At 29.2% G+C, this 20,416-nt stretch overlaps 1 protein-coding gene across 1 annotated transcript in view; it reads left to right on the forward strand.

Annotated features, from left to right (window-relative positions):
- LOC149882673 (CCR4-NOT transcription complex subunit 1-like) overlaps positions 1 to 16,850 on the forward strand; it is a 33,847-nt gene extending 16,997 nt beyond the window's left edge. Inside the window, exons 21-54 of the mRNA XM_090099562.1 lie at positions 501 to 560; positions 789 to 1,058; positions 1,381 to 1,681; positions 4,607 to 4,717; positions 4,810 to 4,951; positions 5,286 to 5,430; positions 6,707 to 6,765; positions 6,843 to 6,980; positions 7,364 to 7,543; positions 7,874 to 7,990; positions 8,107 to 8,157; positions 8,355 to 8,414; positions 8,539 to 8,673; positions 9,073 to 9,157; positions 9,303 to 9,421; positions 9,546 to 9,686; positions 9,768 to 9,923; positions 10,039 to 10,179; positions 10,334 to 10,438; positions 10,549 to 10,722; positions 10,821 to 11,027; positions 11,265 to 11,516; positions 11,657 to 11,820; positions 12,007 to 12,151; positions 12,553 to 12,750; positions 14,352 to 14,483; positions 14,623 to 14,904; positions 15,090 to 15,191; positions 15,292 to 15,465; positions 15,567 to 15,719; positions 15,813 to 15,993; positions 16,167 to 16,299; positions 16,379 to 16,513; positions 16,590 to 16,850. Coding sequence (XP_089955688.1) covers positions 501 to 560; positions 789 to 1,058; positions 1,381 to 1,681; positions 4,607 to 4,717; positions 4,810 to 4,951; positions 5,286 to 5,430; positions 6,707 to 6,765; positions 6,843 to 6,980; positions 7,364 to 7,543; positions 7,874 to 7,990; positions 8,107 to 8,157; positions 8,355 to 8,414; positions 8,539 to 8,673; positions 9,073 to 9,157; positions 9,303 to 9,421; positions 9,546 to 9,686; positions 9,768 to 9,923; positions 10,039 to 10,179; positions 10,334 to 10,438; positions 10,549 to 10,722; positions 10,821 to 11,027; positions 11,265 to 11,516; positions 11,657 to 11,820; positions 12,007 to 12,151; positions 12,553 to 12,750; positions 14,352 to 14,483; positions 14,623 to 14,904; positions 15,090 to 15,191; positions 15,292 to 15,465; positions 15,567 to 15,719; positions 15,813 to 15,993; positions 16,167 to 16,299; positions 16,379 to 16,513; positions 16,590 to 16,668 — 5,027 coding nt within the window. The 3' untranslated portion in view covers positions 16,669 to 16,850. The remainder of the gene's footprint in view (positions 1 to 500; positions 561 to 788; positions 1,059 to 1,380; positions 1,682 to 4,606; positions 4,718 to 4,809; positions 4,952 to 5,285; positions 5,431 to 6,706; positions 6,766 to 6,842; positions 6,981 to 7,363; positions 7,544 to 7,873; positions 7,991 to 8,106; positions 8,158 to 8,354; positions 8,415 to 8,538; positions 8,674 to 9,072; positions 9,158 to 9,302; positions 9,422 to 9,545; positions 9,687 to 9,767; positions 9,924 to 10,038; positions 10,180 to 10,333; positions 10,439 to 10,548; positions 10,723 to 10,820; positions 11,028 to 11,264; positions 11,517 to 11,656; positions 11,821 to 12,006; positions 12,152 to 12,552; positions 12,751 to 14,351; positions 14,484 to 14,622; positions 14,905 to 15,089; positions 15,192 to 15,291; positions 15,466 to 15,566; positions 15,720 to 15,812; positions 15,994 to 16,166; positions 16,300 to 16,378; positions 16,514 to 16,589) is intronic.
- The last annotated feature ends 3,566 nt before the right edge of the window (positions 16,851 to 20,416 follow it).

Raw genomic sequence — 20,416 nt, forward strand, 5'->3', positions numbered from 1 at the left:
ACCTTAATTACTTAAATGGGGAGCAATTATTTAAGTGATTATAAGGATTTCTCATCTAACTCTTTTTTCAGTCTGTAAATAGACCCCAAACTGCAGCTTAAAACATTTGCAACATCTGCAGGCTTTATTCCTATGGAAATTAGTTCTTTTATAGCTTTTTTTATCAATCATTTTTAACACATTTAGAGAAGTTTAAACAAAAGTTTTAAAAAGCAGAAAGTAGAGAGCAGTGATTAAACCCACTGCTCTCCAATTTTCATAAGCTTAGCTCTAAGATTCATCATAATATCATTCATAGTAGAGCATTTTAAACAAAGTTTCTTATATAGTCAGTCTTATCTTAGAAACCAGACATGATGGAGAAAAGCCAAATACATATATGTAACTAGTGTTCAAAATATCATCTAGATCATCTATTTAGATTGTTGATGAAAAATTCTTTTTAGTCACTGTTATTGTTGTTGGTATTTTTGTTAAAATTTTTATTGTTATTTTATTAGCTTCAAGCTCTATGTCACAAAATCCTTTATTATCTCAGTTCACTGGAAACCAGTCACAAAGTATGTAATTTGTCTAATATTACTTACTTTTGAAGATTTATATCCTTATAGTTTGTTTTTTTTATTATTAATTTTTTTGATTTGAGGATTTTAAAGAAATCTTAATTTAAATGTTTTAGTTTCAGCACACTTAAATACACTTTTTTTTCTATAGCTATATTAAGGGTATTATTTTACTTCTCATAGTAAAATTTTTTTATATGAAGTATTTAAGTGTATTTGAATTAGGTTTTGGTAATTCCTTTGGTCTTGGTGGTAATTCATTATCAGGAGGTAATGTAACTCCTATTTCATCAATTGGTATAAGTGGAAATGGGCTAGGATCAAGTAGTTTGTCTGAAACATTTTCTGCTGTGGGAAGTGCCTTGAATTCTAAAGCTCAGAGGAGATCAAATTCTACATCTAGTTTGGGAGGAAGTAGTTTTTCAGCATTTACAAACCAAGCTGCCGTATCAAACATAGCTGCGCAAAACAGACAGGCAGATAGGTTAAAACAAGGTTATTAAGTATATTCTTTGGATATTTTTTTGCTTTCAAATTTTTTTTCTTTCCAGAAAGTCAAAACAATTATCTATGAAAGCACCACTAAAATCTTAATTTTAATAATGGTTTTAAGTCCGCATTATAAATGATTTTCCTTTAAAAAAAAGTAATAAAATGCTTACAGTTAAACTTTTGGTTGCATTACTTTCAAGCATGTAAATGTTTTGTATTATTTACAATTGTGCACAATTTAGTTTCATTCTATTAACTCTTCTGAAGAACTTTTATTAAAAGCTAACAGAATGAAATGGTTTTATAACCTAGTTTTTAAAAACAGGTGACATTTCAACTGCTGTGCCTGGAATGGATCAAAATTTTTCAAAAGAAGTTGATGATGAAGCTAATAGTTATTTTCAAAGAATTTATAACCAGCCTCCCAACCCTACTATGTCAATTGATGAAGTGTTAGCTATGCTTAAACGCTTTAAGGACTCACCTGAAAAGAAGGAAAGAGAAGTATTTCTGTGTATGCTACGCAACTTGTTTGAGGAATATCGGTTTCTTCCAAAGTACCCTGAGAAGGAACTGTTAATAACTGCTAGTTTATTTGGAGGTTTTATTGAGCAAGGCTTTGTTACGTAAGTATTTTTCATCATATTTTCAATGTATGTGTAACATTTTTAATATTTACGATTTTTTGGCATAACAAACTAAAAATTCAGCTCAAAAAGTTACAATTATCTTCCTTAAAGTGTTACTTAGGGTCAGGTTGAAAAGTGCTGTTCTCATCATGGAAGGACATTGATGCACTAAATTATAAGTATGAAAAGAGAAAAAAAAAATGCTTTAATGGGGCTGTTAATATCTTAAAAACTACCTAAAAGAGCTAGCAATTAGGCATAAAGATATTGCCTGTAGAATTCTAAATCTTCAGTTATAGTCCTTTTAAAGTTGTATAATGGAAGAATCTATAGAAAGGCTCTGGAACGAAATTTTTACTTCAGGCTCTAGGATTATATCAAATCAAATACTTATTGCTCTAATTCTTTTTTTCAAACAGGTATGAGATCTTTGAGTTAAATGTAAAAAAGTATTCTTGGCTTATTTAAAACAGATTTTTTTTATTCTAAATAAAAGAAGAGGGGTCAGTATCATAGAAGGATAAATGGCAGACAAAAAGTACACATGAGAAATAGTCAGTTTAGGTTTTTTTTCACCATCCTTCACCACTTTTTTCCTTGGTCAATCATTTAAAAACATCTGATGATTTATTGAAAGTGCTGTTAAAGTCATTTAAATAATGAGATAATCTTACAAGGTCTTTCAATCTTACAAGGTCTTTCAATCTTACAAATTCTCATGAGTGTAGATGTCAATTCATTCTAGTTTTAGATAAATACTGCATCTATGTACATCGATGTAATGTTACAGAGTCAATCAGCTGCTTCTGAAAACTGTTTAGCATTTTCAATCACAACTTTAGCTGTCAAAACTGTTTCACCAATTCCATCATGAGGTCCATCATGAAGTGGTGTACCTTGCCATAACTCCATGTTAGTATGATATCTTCAGGATAATATGAAAAGGACTAAAAGACATTAGGACCTGAAATGGCCAGCACATCCATCACTCCAGAAATGGAAGGTGAAAACTGATAAATTTATATCCTTGACAATGCTAACAAGTTAGTTGTTGTTTATAAAAGTAACATTTTGACCTTGAATTTTTTCAATTGATATGATTGCCACTGGCAACTTCACTAAATTAAATTCTTCATCAAGTTTTCCATTTCACTTGTAGTACTTTTATTGAAGCAACAGAGTGCCATGAAAATGATAAAATTTTCATGCCCAAAATAAGTGCTCTAGATCTCATGGAGTTGCTTATTTTTGCATTTTTTTAAAAAATCAAAAAAATAAGCAATTCCATGAAATCTAGAGCACTTATTTTGGTTAGTTTCCTCATCTTTAAAATTGGATTTTAACCTTTTTAGTTCTAAAAACTGGCAGTAAATGCTGTATTTATGCATTCTCATTTTGCTTCCATCAACCATTTGATAAAAGAATTGTGGCATTTTTGGCAGTAGCTTTTTCTCAACACTTTTGAAGGTTGCCCAATGGTAATAAAGTAAAGATTCAATTTTTTATAGTTTCTGACACATCTGATATTACAGTTTTTCCTGTACATTTTAACTTATCTCCTTCCATGTGCACAAAGGGCTATACAGAGCATACACCAAGTTCCACAAGATTCAATAGTTTAGCTGGCAGATTTTCCTTGAATATTTTTTTTCGGTGAAATAGCTCTTTATTGCCTATAACAAAAATTGACAATTTTCACAGGATTCTCATCAGCAATCATCTGCTAGTGTTTTACTCTGCATAAACAGTAATTTTCAGCATTGATAACCTTATAATTGATGATAAGTGATGTTACTGTTACACTCATTGTTGTATAAATAGACAAGATCTCTATATGTAAAAGTCAAGTAGTGCTTTTAATTCTTTTATCTGGTTGCTATAAGTTTTTCTTTGTTTGCCTTAATCAATTATGGTCAGTTTTTAAAGACAGCTATTTTCTAGGATCAGAAATAATGTTTTGTTTTTTGTGACAAATTTTGCATAGGAGTAAATATGATTTTAACTTTTGTAGTGAACTTAATTTTAGCATAGTTTGTTTTATTTTGCTACTGAATGACCCAGCACGTGAGATGTTTCAATTTATATCCCAAGAAGTTAAGTGTTTATCAACAAACATGTAAGGAAAATGTAAGAAACTGATGTAAGACTGCTAGATAAAAGAATTGAGTCATGAATGGGATATGACTGAAGGGATGATGAAGAAGAAATAAAAATCTATATATATTTCAACCATAAGTGGTTCTTTCCCTCTCTTTCCTTTTTAAGGTAATCATTATTATTCTCCTTCAGTCTTCACAAATTTCCTTCTGTCTTAGTGAATCAGGTATTGCTATATTGCATCAGCTGTTCTGGCCTAAAAGTAAACAAGAAATAGAAAATCCTAGTTCATAAAAATATCATAAAAAATAGCTGTATAGAGAATCTAAATCAAGAAAAAATTTATTTGTCATAGAAGGACATAGAACTCAACCTCCTTATTAAAAGTTTATAACGGAAGACAAGATCTGCCATGAAATCTTGATCAAGACAAGTCTGTCAAAACCTAATATTTAGGAAAATTTTTGAAAAATAATACTAAAATGGCCCATATGAGAAAACCTTTTACTCAAAATTTCTTAAAGAAGGATTCATATTTTCCTAAAAAACAATTTATATTTCTATTTTTGTCAATAAGGCTAAGAAAATCCAAACCGTTTTCACAAACACTCCACTTTGGTCTTCTTTAAAATACAGGGAAATGTTTGAAAATTTTTAGATTTATTCTAGATTTTCCACATTACATTTTTTCTGAATTGAAAAAAAGATAAATCTCATTGTTTTAAGAAATGTTATAACAAAATGATTATGGTTAGTTTTTAAATGTACCCTCAATGAACTTGAGTGTTTAATACGAAAGGTGTTTTGTACTTTAATTGTTTTTAGGTATATGGGACTTGGTATTGCCTTGCGTCATGTCCTAGATGCTCTTCGTTATCCACCTGGTACAAAAATGTTTATGTTTGGTACAGCTGCACTTGATAGATTCAAATCACGGTATTGCCATAAACAATATGAAATTTATATTTAGATCAAATTTTCTTTTTTTTCTCTCTCTCAGAAGTCAAAGGTTCAACTTTTTTCTTTAGGCTAAAAGATTATCCTCATTATTGTCAACATCTAGCATCAATACCTCATTATAAAGAATTTCCACCTAATTTAGTTGAATACATTGCATTTGGACAGCGACATCTAGAACCTCCAAATTCTGTGATTAATCGAACCAGCATGGTACAACTGTTATACTTTAGCTTTTTTTCTATAATTTTTACCTATTTTTAATTTTACTACATTTCTTTTGTTTCTTTTCATTGTTATATATAGTTTTTAATATATATGTTATTGTATAAATCTTTATAATATATTCTGTTGTATATTTCTTTTTAATATACTATCTTATATTTCTTTGTAATATATTCTGTTGTATGTTTTTTACTTTTTCTTTCTATTACATTCAAATCAAGTAAACTTACAACAGTTTGTAACAAACCCTATATTTTTAGAAAGTTTTTAATCTTGGTTAATCTTTTTGACTTTTGACCATTAAAAGATTATTCATTTCTAGACTAACTCTCCTAATTTTGGATTTATTGGAATACAAGGCCCTAACAGGGGAGGTTTAAGTACACCTACTGATTCAGCTACTCCTCCTCCTCTTCCTCAACCGTCAATTCCAGTTTCTGTATCAAAAACCAGTACTGTTACTACAGGTTTTAATTTATTTTTTAACTTATTATTATGTAAATAACATTTTTTGAATGTTTTTTACATGCGCTATTGAATGAACCAAGAAAACAACTTTTTTTTTTATCAATCTTCAGTTAGGTATAGCACCTTGGCTAAATACAGTAGAAAATATCACAAATTTGATAAAATTTGTGTTTCTAACCTGCTTAAGCCCTGTTTATTGTTTCACTAGAATAGTACAAAACTAACATCAGACACTATCTGTACCAAACATTGGTGAAATGTTGTATCAGTTTATTTATGATATAATTAAAAGCAGACTATTCCTGGAATTTCCTCTAAAGGAGGGAGGCTGTAAACTGTATATAGCTTCACAAAAAGTTGTACTCCATTCACTGTATCTATTGTGGATCTAGAATCTTTCCTGTTTCATTGCAGCAAATCTGTGCTTCACTGATAAGGGAGGATTCCCATGGAACCAACAAGTTATGAATGAAACAAATCAGTTAATACAAAAAGCAAATGAATGAAGCATACACACACATACAGGCTTGGTTGATCGCTCTCTAACCTTAACCACGCACAAAGTATTTATTTGCGACAGCTTGGCCACGGCTCTTAAGATATTTTGAGAACATTTCAAAATCATCTATGAAGCCGTGGGCAAGTTGTTGCAACTAAATATTGTATGCGTGGTCAAGATTAGAGTGCGATTGCAAGCCTGTACATATATATATAATTTTTTTTGTTACATTCAAATCACAAAATTATATTCATTTGAAGTAAAAGTTGCTCCTCAATCAAACTTGATAAAAATTTAACAAAGAAGTCTCTTATAAATGTAAAAGCAGTTTGTTTTTCCTAATCATATTGTAATAATAGTTGTTAATACCCAATCATATTGTGATAATACCCAATTGTATTGTGAGAACTGCTATTAATAGCCAATCACAGTGTGATAATATTTTAGCTCATCAAGTTAAACCTCATTACAAAAAGGAATGTTGTAAATTTAGGAATGTTGTAAAAGAGGTATATTTAATAAGCAATCTTTGTGCAATTATAATTGTAAAATATTTTAAATTTTGTATTAAGGTATTGTTTGGTTTGTTTGGTTGTATAAAGCAGTATCTTTGCTTTAATAGATAATCTTCAATAACATGAACTATTCCATTCCAAATCACCAAGTCATGAATGTGACATTTTATTACTTTTTGTTGATGTGTTTTATTACTTTCTGTTGATGCAAATCTTTTTTTCTTCAATTTTTTTTTTATCTTTGTTAATAATTTTCTCTAGGTTCCAATATAGTCACTGCAGTTACAACTGTTTCTACAACAACTGCACCTTCAAAAGAGGTATGCATAATTTTAAGAAAATTAACATGTAAATTAGCATTGTTTCCTCTCTTTCAAATATTTTTGTGGTCTTTTAGCCATCAATTGCAATAACAACCAATATTGATACTCTTCTTGATGCAACTCAAAGTGGAATGGTTCAACCTGGAGAAGTCATTCAAGATAAAGTACATTTCATCTTTAACAATATCTCTGCTCAGAACATCAAACAGAAGGTAAATGTTTTCAAAAACTCTTAATACTATATATATATATATATATATATATATATATATATATATATATATATATATATATATATATATATATATATATATATATATATATATATATATATATATATAAACAGAGAGGAATAGTTTATGATCATTTTTGCTTCTTGATAAAATGATGCTTATCATTTTTAGTAAAGTATTTACAGTCTATAAAGTTTGTTGATTATTAACTTGTATGCAATATCTTTTTGAGCTAAAGAAATGTTCTTTTTACATAAACTTAAATATATAATGAAATGGTGAATAGTTTAATAAACACATCGACATTTAAAAAGTGTTTAATTTAGGGTGTTAAATTTATATGTGCATCTTTTCTTTAACAGGCCACAGATTTGAAGCAAACTATGCAACCTGAATTTAATCCATGGTTGGCACAATACCTTGTTATGAAAAGAGTTAGCATTGAACCTAACTTCCATTCACTGTATTCAGAGTTCTTACAAGCACTGTCAGTGGCTGAGCTTAGTCAAATGGTGCTTGATGAAACTTATAGAAATATAAAGGTCAATTTTAATTAAGTTTTCAAATGTTTGGAATTATATAATGATAAAATATTTGTTAGTATGTGTATTCTCTCATCACCTTCTGCTGCAAATGAAAATGGTTAATACACTGTTATTGTGATTACTACAAAAAAAAATAAAAAATTTTAAGTTTTTTTACTGTTGAAGAACAAATAAAATAATGTAGTTTTTCTCAGACTCTCCTTAAACTGATTATTCATCTGACCTTAACTAATCATATCAGATGCTACTTATAATGTTTGTTGTAGTTTTTCTTTTAAATTTAGTAATTGTTTTCTATATGTATTTCAAATGCTTCTTATTTTTTAGGTGTTACTACGTTCAGATAAAGGCCCTGCAAACTTTTCTGATCGCTCTTTGTTAAAAAATCTTGGACATTGGCTAGGAATTCAAACATTAGGAAATAACAAACCAATCTTATTTAAGGTTTGTTTTTTTTTTAGTTCCTAATTTTTTATCTCTTAATTTCTTCATAGCATATTTCAGATTTAATTACTTTTAATTTGTCTTCAAACCCATAAGTTTTTTTTTTTTTTTTTTAGGATTTAGAAATCAAGTCTTTGCTTATTGAAGCATTCTTTAAAGGACAACAGGTATGTTATATTAAAATGTATCATCAGATAGATTTTATTAGTTTTGAGGTTTTATTGAAGTATATAGAAATTATAGTTCTGTTTTAGATGACAGAATAATGATATCAATAAAAGCTCTAGTGCAATTACAATAATTAAGTATTGCAATCAGAATTAATAAAATAAATGTTACATCTGTAGTTTCTGAATTGTATTAGGAGCTTCTATATGTGGTACCATTTGTTGCAAAAATCTTAGAAGCATGTGCCAAAAGCAAGGTAACTTTCTTATTCTGAAAAAATGATAGGTTACAAAGTTAATTAAACCAGTGCATAACATGTTTTGGTAAAATTGGTTTTGTTTGTTGTTCGCTTATTCTTAACAAAAAATTTTGTTTTTCAGATTTTTAAGCCTTACAATCCATGGTTAATGGGAGCAATGTCTGTTATGGCTGAATTACATCAAATGCCTGATTTGAAGTTAAACCTTAAATTTGAAGTTGAAGTACTCTGTAATACATTATCTCTTGATCTTCAGGTTAACATTTTATTTTTTCTGATGTAATTATTTTAAACAATGACAAATGTTATATTGCTTTTGTTGTGATTTTTTTTAAATGACTAATATTTTACTATTTCTGATGTGATTTTTTTTAACATCATGAATGGCATCAGAAATACTTATGATTATCAAATGCTTCTATTTTTAATTATTGTAACAACAAAAAATTTCTTTAAAAGAACTATATATAGAAAATATGAAGGCACCAGAAAAGAAATGTTTTTCTATAAATGTAGGCAAGAGTCCTTGCCTTAATGTTAAACTTCATTTTTATCATGAAAATTAATGTTAATTGTAATCTGAGAATTGAGATAAAAGTTTTCAATGCCAAAAGTAAAATGCAGAATTAAAATTGATTAAAATGTTTTTTTTTAGGAGATAAAACCAAGTGAGCTATTGAAAAATCCTGACATATTAAATAAGTTGGATCATCAACTCATACCTGCAGAAAAAGAAAAAGGTATGGCAATTTTATTCTCATTTTAAATTGAATAATCTTGTCATTGTTGTGATCATTATTTAATGATATCTTTTTATCTTTACCATATTTTCTTCTTAGTGTTTTTCATATCTATATAAGATTTACTCTTTTTTTAATCAAATAGCTCAAAATACTGATTCATCTGTACCAGTGATAGGGCCTCCTGCACCTATGTTTGCTTACAATGATATCATTATTGGTGCATTAGCATGGTTGGGACCCCATACACAAGTTAATCCAAATGTGTGTAAAATCTAGTAATTTCATTTGTTTTTGGTTTGCTTTGTTTTTTCATTAAAATATTTAACTGTTTTTTTTTTTTGTTTTTTTTTCAATATCTTTACATTTTTCTCTTTTTAACCATCAGATTGTTTTGTTCCAACAATACCCCCATCTAAAGCAATGCATACGACCTGCAGTTGAAAGAGCTGTACAAGATCTATTGTTCCCTGTGGTTGAACGCTCTATCAAACTTTGTCTCACTACTGCAGAAATGATTGTCAAAAAGGTACACTTGTGGGTGTTATAAGGGAGATTAAATAGATTGAAAAAAATATTTGTTTCAATTTAATTGATTTTTGTGTTATAGGATTTCTCTCTGGACCCTGAAGAAACACGAATGCGAACAGCTGCACATCACATGGTTCGTAATCTTACAGCTGGTATGGCTATGATAACTTGTCGAGAGCCTCTGCTTGCTAGTTTGATAAATAATATCAAAAACAACTTGCTAACTACATTTAGAGTAAGTCTTTGATTATAATGGAAATGACTAGATATGTCTCTCTTGAAATATGTTTACAAAGACCATAGAAACAATACTTTGTGATTTAAAAATAATTTAATAATAAATTTCTTAGAGTGCAAATCCACAGCAAAAAGATCAACTAGAGCAAGCTGCTCAAATTGTTGCTAATGACAACTTGGAATTATGTTGTGTCTTTATACAAAAAACAGCTGTTGAAAGAGCTCTCCATGAGACTGATAAAAGACTGTCAACTGTAATAAGTTTTTATCAAAAATTTATTTCTAAAAGTTCTATTAATAGCAAGTTTCATTTAAACATGATGAAAATAAATATGATAAATATGTTGGGATATGTTTATATTTAATAGATTATACTTAAATTCTCTTTCTTTTTTATAAAAATTGTAGGAGTATGAATTGCGCAAACATGCTCGTTCTGAAAATAGGCGTTACTGTGATCCTTTTGTTCTGACTTACCAAGCAGAAAGAATGCCTGAACAAATAAGACTAAAAGTAATATTGTAATTTGTATTGCTTTTCTTATATTTTGTATTTCTTTTCTCATATTTTGTCTGCTGTATAAATCAAAAGAATTTTTGTTTAAATTTATTGATTTGTTTAAGGTGGGGGGTGTTACTGCAGGTCAAATGACAGTTTATGAGGAGTTTGCAAGATCTATTCCTGGCTTTCTTCCACCTCAAAGTGGATCTCTTATTGAACCCTTTCCTAAACCAATTCCTGAAACACAACCAACTTTGTTACCACCATCTGATGTTCATGTTAGTGATACTCATAAGGTAACTTCTTCTTTAGTTGTGCACATGTTTCTTTTGATGAATTTGTTTTTAAAAAAATTCTTTTATTTTTAATAAATCGAAACTTTTTTTTCTTTTAGTCCTACATGCCAGATGATGTCGTACATATTCTTGGGAAATGCGCAGCTGAGATTGAACAGCACATTCATCATATGGAACAACAAGCTCAGCAGCTAATGGTTAACCATGCTTCCCAACATCTTGCTCAACTTCATAATCTACTTGATATGGTTGTTAATGCTCGTGTAACAAGAGATAACCTTTCATCACTAAGACTTATACGAAAAGTAATCTTTTTATGTTTTTGATTTGTATTTATAATAGTCATTTTATACTAATATTCTAATGCAGAATATTAGTTCACGTTATCTTGAAATTACTTTCAACAAAATATAATTTTCATGTTGTGAACAGCTGTCAAGGTATTGTTTATTATTTTATGAGTTAACTTGAGTTGCTAGTTATAAAAGGTTTATTTTAATTCCTCATAAAATTATATATCAGTATTTCATTTAAATTTACAGGCAGTAGAAGGAGTTCTTGAAACAATGCTTCCTAATGATACTGAAATGGCTCTCCGTTATAAAGATTGTCATTTAATTGTACTTCGTGGCTTTCAAGATCCTCGTGGTTATGGTCCTTTATGGACAGCAAGGCAAGTACTCAAAGTTCTTGCTGACCTTCCTCCTGAAGTAAGATTCAATTTTGAAGGAATAGATATCCTTTGTCGTGCACATTTAATTACAATGAGAGAGTTTGATGGAATGTTGGCACAGGTGACATTTTTAAATTTTAAAATCTTTTTCATTTTTTTTTGCTAAAGTATAAAATAACTAGCTTATAGAGCAGCTCCTTGTTTAAAAGATAACTCAGCTTGATAAATAAACACAATGAAAACAAAGCAAATTTCCTTTAGTGGATTGAAGGAGGTCATTGTATGCCTGCTCTGCAATTGGCTGTACAACTATGTAGACTATATTTGATTGAGGAAAAACATCGTCAGATTGTAACAGAAAATGACTTCTCTACAACTCTTGAAGCTATAGCCAGAGCTTACCAAAACCGACAAAACCCAGAAGGGTAAATTAACTGTTTTTTTTTTTTAGTTTTTATTTGATAGGGTATTACCATAGGTTTGGAAATCTTTTTTTTTTTTAAAGTTTAAATAAGAAATTAAAGATTTTGGTTCCTTTTCTGTGTTTTTTTTTTGTTTTTTTTTAAAAAAAAAAAAAAAAACAGTTTGATAATTTCAAAATTCTTTGTCAGGCTTTCTTCTCTACTTGAAGGGATTCATGCTAACCAAGCTGTTAGCAGCTCAGCTGGTAGTGTTTTATTTGGTGGTCGGGCACCAGGCTCAGCAATTCATGGCTATGCACATGATTTTGATGATATATCTGGTCTTCATGAAAAGGTATAATAAAAACCTTAAAAAGTTATAAATAAAGTATTTGATATTGCACAATATAGTAAGTATGTTAAGTATATTAATATTATACATTACTTAGTAACAACTTGCCAAATGATTTTGTTTTGTATAATTATTTATACAGATTAAAGAATAATATTGTTTCAGCTAAATGCTTATTATTATTATCACAGTTTGTTATTATTGTTTGTTATCATCATCATCATCATCATCATCATCATCATCATGATTATTATTATTATTATTATTATTATTATTATTATTATTATTATTATTATTATTATTATTATTATTATTATTATTATTATTATTATTATTATTATTATTATTATTATTAGTATTAGTATTATTAACAATTTGTTCATGGTTGAAAATTTTATAATCAGGTTGAGTATCTTCTTCGAGAATGGGTTCGTCTTTATCACCATCAAAGTGCTGGCCGATATAGTGAAAAAGCTTTTCAAGCATTTGTTCCTCAACTGCATCAATATGGTATTCTCAAGACAGATGATCTCATCACTCGTTTTTTCAAATACTGTACTGAAATTTGTGTTGATCTGACCTACAGAGCACTACAAGATTATGTAATTTATAATTTTTAATTTCAGTGAGCCTAATTTTATCGAGTCTGTATTCTCTTTTTGCTCACTCAAGATTAAACCCTAATGATATAATTTATGGCATGCAAAATAATAATTTACTTTGTGTTTGCACTCTTTGTGTTTGTAGATTTAAATTTGAAATTAAAATATTTAGATTTAAATTTGAAATTAAAATATTTAGATTTAAATTTGAAATATTTGAAGAAACTAAAGATCTTAGGTTTACACTTTTCTATATACTAATAGATAAAACAAATATTTGTTGGATGTTCATCCTGCAGTTTTGTGAGCAATATGTTCACATTATATTAGGTATATCTTTTTGTATAGGCAGATTTAGGAAGGGTCAGAGTGGTCATTCAAATTTCCTAGAAGCTCCTTAGCAGCACTAATAAGACATTCTCAGTTTTATCAAAAATTAGTTAATGTTAGTGTGAATTCAAGTAGCTGGAAAGCTTAAATGGGTATCCCAGACAACAGGTGCACTACACTCCTGCAGAATAATCAATGAGAGACAGTACTAAGACAACCATGTAACAGTCTCTACTAAACAAGTCATGAAAAATAGACCAGTAACTTTCATCCTGTGTGTGTGAACATCAGGGAATATGACAATGATTTTTAAAAAGACATAAGCTTCACCAGATAATTAGGAGTTTTCATATTTACTTCAAACCTTAAAGGTAGAGTTGAATGTTGTAGTTCCAGTGGTCCTACCTTGTTGAAGAGTCTACAGGAGAAGGTTTCTACCTAGCAACTCAAAAAGTGAAAAATGTTGTAGAATTCTTGGCTTCTGAAAAATTAAATTCTGGTTAAATTAATTTTAAAGAAATTCATTAAGGTGGATAATATTCAAATAGAAATAGGATAAGAAACCATAGTCATACATATGACAGTCAAGAATCTGGCAAATCAAAGCAACATAACATCAAATAGTTTAGAATAATACTACCACAAAACTTTTTTCTTTCCTACATTTGACAAACTGGTTTTGGCATTAAAACAGAAATTTGTCAAGTTTAATTCCATTAGCCTGTATAAAGTACTTCAATGGATAAAAGTTTGGCTTTAAAGATTAATTGATTTTTCATTGTTTTGTCTTCATTAGGAAGTTTCAATATATCATGTATTTGACAATTGCAGTCATAATAAATTTTGCTTTATGATGCATATATGCATATTTGTATTTAATGATGATAACAAAAACCTTTTGTAATTTGCAAAATAAGAAAATTTTGGATAGGGAAATCCTTTTTATTTATCCAAAAGAAAGAACTGGTTGAAATTATTTCTAAAAAAGTCAGTGAAGTAATTGTAGATGAATAAGGCTTCTGGTTATTTCAGCTTATCAGTAGACTCAACACCAGTTAAGTGTTTTTCTTCGTAGTAGTAGAAATTAAATTTTTATGATTTTCTCAGGGTGGACATAATTGCTTTCAAGCAGCTAACCTTCCAATAGTTTTAGGCTGTATCTCCCATCTCTTATTTTGTATACATTCATGTATCTCTGTACATAGTTATATGTGCTCCTAAAGTGCAGAAATCATATTGATCATCTTTATTTCATGTTTTGTATTCCTTAGGCTCAAAGTCCAACACAAGCACGTACGAAATGCTTTCCTACAATTGATGCTTACTGTCGTTTGATTGCACTTTTGGTGAAACATTCTGGAGATAATGCAAACAGTGTAACAAAAATTAACCTCTTGAATAGGGTCAGTTGTTTTTGTTTTTTTTTGTTTGTTTTTTTTTGTCTATACTTGCCTTTGGTTTGTTAATTTTTTTTTTATTTTAATTTTATTTTTTCTCATAAAGATGATATAATTAACAGGTCTCTAAAAATCATTCTTTTAGGTTTTGGGTATCATAGGAACAGTGATCATTAAGGATCATGAGTATCGCCAGGCAGAATTTCATCAATTAGCTTATCACAGAATGTTTGTGATGTTGCTGTTAGAGTTAAATGCACCTGAGCCTGTTTTGGAGGCAATTAATTTTCAGATTCTCTCGTGTTTCGCAAACGTGTTTCACGATTTGCGACCATCTAAAGCCCCTGGGTTTTCATACTCGTGGTTGGAGTTAATTGCACACAGAACATTAATGTCAAAACTTTTACTTAACTCTCCACAACAGAAAGTATGTTCGGTTGTTGATGGTTTTTTTTTTCCTTTTATTATTACATCTGCACGTCTTGCACGTCGTATGCTCTTACATATATTAACACATATTTTCCTTTTATTATTACATTATTATTACATATCATGCACGTCTTCACTTTTTATTCCTGTTTTACGTTTTTAAAACCTGTTTAATCATGATAGGGTTGGAGTTTATATCACCAATTACTGATTGATCTCTTTCAATTTTTATCGCCATTCCTTCGAAATGTTGAACTTGCTAAACAGACCTATTTGATTTATAAGGTAAAAATTTCTTGAAAAGATATTCACAAATACCTTCTTATTATACCTTTATTTCTACTATGTATATTTTACTTGTATTTTAACTAACTTTTTTACTTAGGGTACATTGCGTGTTCTTCTTGTGTTGCTTCATGATTTTCCAGAGTTCCTCTGTGACTACCATTTTAGTTTTTGCGATGTTATTCCGCCAAACTGTATTCAAATGCGTAATTTAATACTTAGCGCATTCCCACGAAATATGCGTTTGCCTGATCCGTTCACACCAAACCTAAAAGTATTCATTTCTTATTCGTTCCACTTTATCAAAATATTTGTTATTTTTTATATTTTTGTCCTTTTTTTTCATTTGTTTTATGTTTTACATTTGTCTTAAAGGTTGATTTACTAAATGATATTGCTCACCCACCACGAATTCTAACCAACTTCGCTCAAGCTATCCAACCAGGGAATTTCAAAAGAGATCTCGACTCTTATTTGAAGACTCGCGCTCCAGTGACCTTTTTATCTGAATTAAGAAGTCACTTACAGGTAGGCATAATAGTTCAATTGGTCCCAATAATTCGAAGAGCTACTATATTTATGATTTTATGCAAATTATAACGTCATTTTCTTAATTTTCAGTCAATAAATGAACCAGGTACTCGCTACAACGTGCCACTGATGAATGCTTTGGTTCTTTACGTTGGAACGCAAGCGATTTCTTATATACAAAGCAAAAGCGGTGCAACATCGATCTCCACAATAACACATTCATCCCATATGGATATATTTCAAAATTTAGCTGTTGACCTCGATACTGAAGGTCTCGTAATTCTTCAATTTTTTTTTTGTTTTTTTTTTTTTGTTTGTTTTTTTTTTTGCAATGAATTGTAGCAATGTCTTTCGATTCGATAAGGAAAAAAGTATTGCTCGCTATCTTTTCATATAAAACAATTTTTTCGATGTTTTGTTTTTGTTTTTTTTTAACAAATATAGGTCGATATTTATATTTGAACGCAATTGCTAACCAACTTCGCTACCCAAATAGTCATACCCACTATTTTAGTTGTACTTTGTTGTATCTTTTTGCTGAAGCTAACTCTGAAGCGATACAAGAACAAATTACAAGGTAGTTATCCATCTTGTTGATATTCGTTTACTCTACATTTTTCCGTGATTTGTTTATTACCGTTTTATGTTTTCATTAGGGTTTTGTTGGAGCGGTTGATAGTTAACAGACCTCATCCTTGGGGTCTTCTGATAACCTTCATCGAATTAATTAAAAATCATAACTATAAATTTTGGAACCACGATTTTGTCCACTGCGCGCCAGAAATAGAAAAGTAAGTACCAAATATACTTCAAATTATGAGATATTTTCGTCTTTTTTTTTTTTTAATTTGTTTCTATTTTTCTTAGATTGTTTGAATCTGTTGCAAGAAGTTGCATGCAACAGAAACAACCGTCTTCTCACACCGGAAGTGAAGAAGGCGATTGAAAAGGCGCTTTTATTATTAGGTTTTTCTTTCTTGAAGATTTAAATTTTTACGTGTGATTTCTTGGAGATAGTGTTTATTATTTTAGTAATGTATTTGTCTGATTTTCTTAGACAATGATATGTGAAATAATTTTAAAAGGTTGAGCATTGCGTTTCTAATCGTGATGACAATTTTCTGGTTACTTAGTTGTTCTTTCTGATGAAATTTTTAAAAAAGTAATGAATTTCATTTTGATATTATCATACTTTGTTTTATATAAAAAGAAAAATGTGCCTTTTTTTTTTGTATAAATTAAGGATTTGATGTTATTTTATTTATTTAAAACAGCTTTTAATTTGCGACGCATTCAAAATAACCTCAATGTATTTTTGTTCGAGCCTGCTTATCTTTTGTTAAATATTCGACTGCAGGCTTTTAGATAGGTAAACGAAAATTCTAATACGTTGAGTATTAAGGCAATCTTGTTTCGGAAACAGTTTCAATTTTCTGCAAGTCGTTATATTTCAAATTTTATTTTAATTTCAGATTGATCTAAACCTGTCTAATTAATCCATTTATTAAAAACTCTTCGCTTAGCAAACAGGAAGAACTAGAGTATAGTGGGCCAGCTGACTGAATGGGGATATTTAGCTTGCGACACTATTTCTATTGGATTAAGGACGAAGCTTATACCCCATTCACACCAACAAAACCGAGTTTTAATAACACTCGCTTTTAAAACGGGGTTCAGTTGAAACCTTTTTCAACTATTATCCTTGTCACACCAGAATAAATCTGGTTCATTTTTACGAAACCGAATAAAACTTACATTTGCTAGCTCAAGCAAAAATTTTTTTATACAATACTTCGGTCACGTTTACTTTGAAATATTTTTTAAAAACAAAAACAAAATGGAAAGTTTACGAAATCAAGAGATATCGATTTTCCTAACTAAAGTTAATGTTCTGCAGTATTGCAGAAGACGACGCCATAGAAGTTACTTTCATTTGGAATTGATAAATCAAATTTTATTCAGCTATATCTCAAGACCTCGGTTTGTTTGGAAGAAATCGAGATCTCAGCAGTTTTATTTTGATAACATGAATAAGTATTGGTCAGAATCTGACTGGGTTGCAAATACCAGAATGACAAAAGAAGCATTTCTATACTTATGTTCAGAATTAACAATATATGTAAAAACAAAAGACACTAACTATAGAAAGAGTGTTTCAGTTGAGCAGAAAGTTGCAGTAACTTTGTATTTTTTTTCTGGGTCTTCTGACATTCGAACCATAAGCAACCTTTTTGGTCTGGGTCGTTCAACAGTATGTGAAATAATTCACTTGGTAACAAATGCAATTGTTGATAACTTACTACACAAATATATATATTTACCTCGAGAAGCAGAGGTAAAAGAAATAATGAAACAATTTGAAGAGATTTCGAGCTTTCCACTTGTTGTTGGTGCAGTTGATGGGTGCCATATTAGAATAAAAGCACCGAAAGAGAATCCAGAGGATTACATTAATCGTAAAGATTATCATTCGATTATTCTTCAAGGTTTTGTTGACAGCAGATATCTTTTCAGAGACATATTTGTTGGCTGGACAGGCAAGTCTCACGATTCTCGTGTGTTTAAAAACTCCCCTTTATACTTAGAATGCCAGCAAAAAAGTTTTCTACCAAGTCAGTTCTCAAGGAACATAGCAGGAAAAAAAATATCTCCTTTAATTTTAGGGGATTCTGCATACACTTTGGAAGAATGGCTAATGAAACCTTATTCAGACCGTGGGAATCTTTCAAGAGAGGAAAAAAGTTTTAACTTTTCACTGAGTAGATCTCGTGTAGTAGTGGAGAATGCTTTTGGTAGGCTTAAAGGAAGATTCCAATGCATCTCCAAACGAATTGACACATCTATTGAAAATTCTGTTAAAATAGTAAGTGCATGCTGCATTCTTCATAACTTTTGTGAAATCAGTAATCAGAGCTTTTCTGAAGAGTGGTTGCAAGGTAGTGAGGTTAATATGAGCACTGGAAGAAACGATTCTGTTCAAATTGAAGCAGAAGTAATTCGGTCTGCAATAAAACAATATATTTCAAGTTGTGTAAACTTTATTAGTAATTCCAAGACATAGTTTTTCATAAAATTAGGATTTCTTTATTTTAAGAAGTATTAAGACTGCAATAAATATTTGCAATGTTTTTTTACAACTCAATTGTACAACTTAAGAGATGACAAAATACACATTTCCTCTAAGATTATTGAAAAAAATTACAAAAATAACACAAAATAGAATCAAAAACATAACAGAAATAGTATTTAGTCTCTAATAAACAAGATGTGTGGAATAAAGGTTCATTCCAAGAAAAAGAACAAAAAAATGACAATTAACTATATATATATATATATATATATATATATATATATATATATATATATATATATATATATATATATATATCCAATCTCTTTTATAATCTCCAAAATTCTAATTCGTCACCATTCAACAACCTTTTAACATCTTTATCATTCCTTACACGTACATTGGGAAGTTTTATTATAACTATATTTTGACTGAAATTATAGTTAAAATCATCCAGAATTAATGCAGTCAACTTTTCCATACTCATCACAAGCAATTCTGTTTCAATAAAAAATTCATCTCCTTTTTCTCTCACTTTTAACAATACTGTACTTTTATCTTTTTTATCAGAAGAACTATTTTTAGGTGCACTTTCAAATAATGTTGAAAAAAACTCTTTATCTGTCTCACCTTGCGCTTTTATAAAACTTTTCATGTTTGCATCAAGTTTTTCAAATAATAACTCAGCTGAACTTCTTTTTTTTTTGTTTTTATTAAAAAAATAATTACCACTGGAAGTTGTTGTTGATCCTTCAGGTAAAGTCTTAGCTGCATTATTGACTGGGCTATCACAAACAAAATTTATTTCATTTTTAAAATCAACTTCATCAGATTTAGGTTGCTCAAAAGTAGCGTTATCTGTAATTGTTAGCAAAGAAAAACTACCAGAGGAGCTTGTTAAATGTGTTGGAAAAGTAGTTGGTCTTCCTCTCAAAACTCCATCGATTTCATTAAAACAACAAGGTACTTTATGTGCAGATGCTCCAGTAGCATTTCTTTTATTGTCCATATAACTTCTATATGCACAGAGAAGAGTGTGTATTCTTGTTTTACAAGAATCTCCATCTCGGTCTAAGTATCCTGCTGCTTTGACATATACAGCCACATCATCCCATATTTTCATCTTTCTCGTGCATGACTTTAACTGTTCCTGAATATTTTCTTCTGACCATTTCAGTATAAGTACTTTTGTTTCGGTCTCATCCCAATGTCGAGACCTTTTGACAACTTTTTTTTGTGTATTCATTAAAGTATTTTATATAAGCTATTTGAAGAAAATGCTGTTATTAAAACACAAATCATACTTACAATACACATAAATATATACTTAAATGTATCATATATGATGTAAGAGAGATATAAAGGGAGAATATTTAAAAAAATCGTATACAAATAATTTCTTTTGATTTATATACATATATATATATATATATATATATATATATATATATATATATATATATATATATATATATATATATATAAATATATATATATATATAAATATATATATATATATATATATAAATATATATAAAAATATATATAAAAATATATATAAATATATATATATATATATATATATATATATATATATATATATATATATATATATTTGTGATTA

This window comes from Hydra viridissima, unplaced genomic scaffold (assembly GCF_058129835.1).
Source record: "Hydra viridissima isolate aposymbiotic clone 2 unplaced genomic scaffold, HvirCarnegie_v1 scaffold_10, whole genome shotgun sequence".
NCBI classification, from domain to species: domain Eukaryota; kingdom Metazoa; phylum Cnidaria; class Hydrozoa; order Anthoathecata; family Hydridae; genus Hydra; species Hydra viridissima.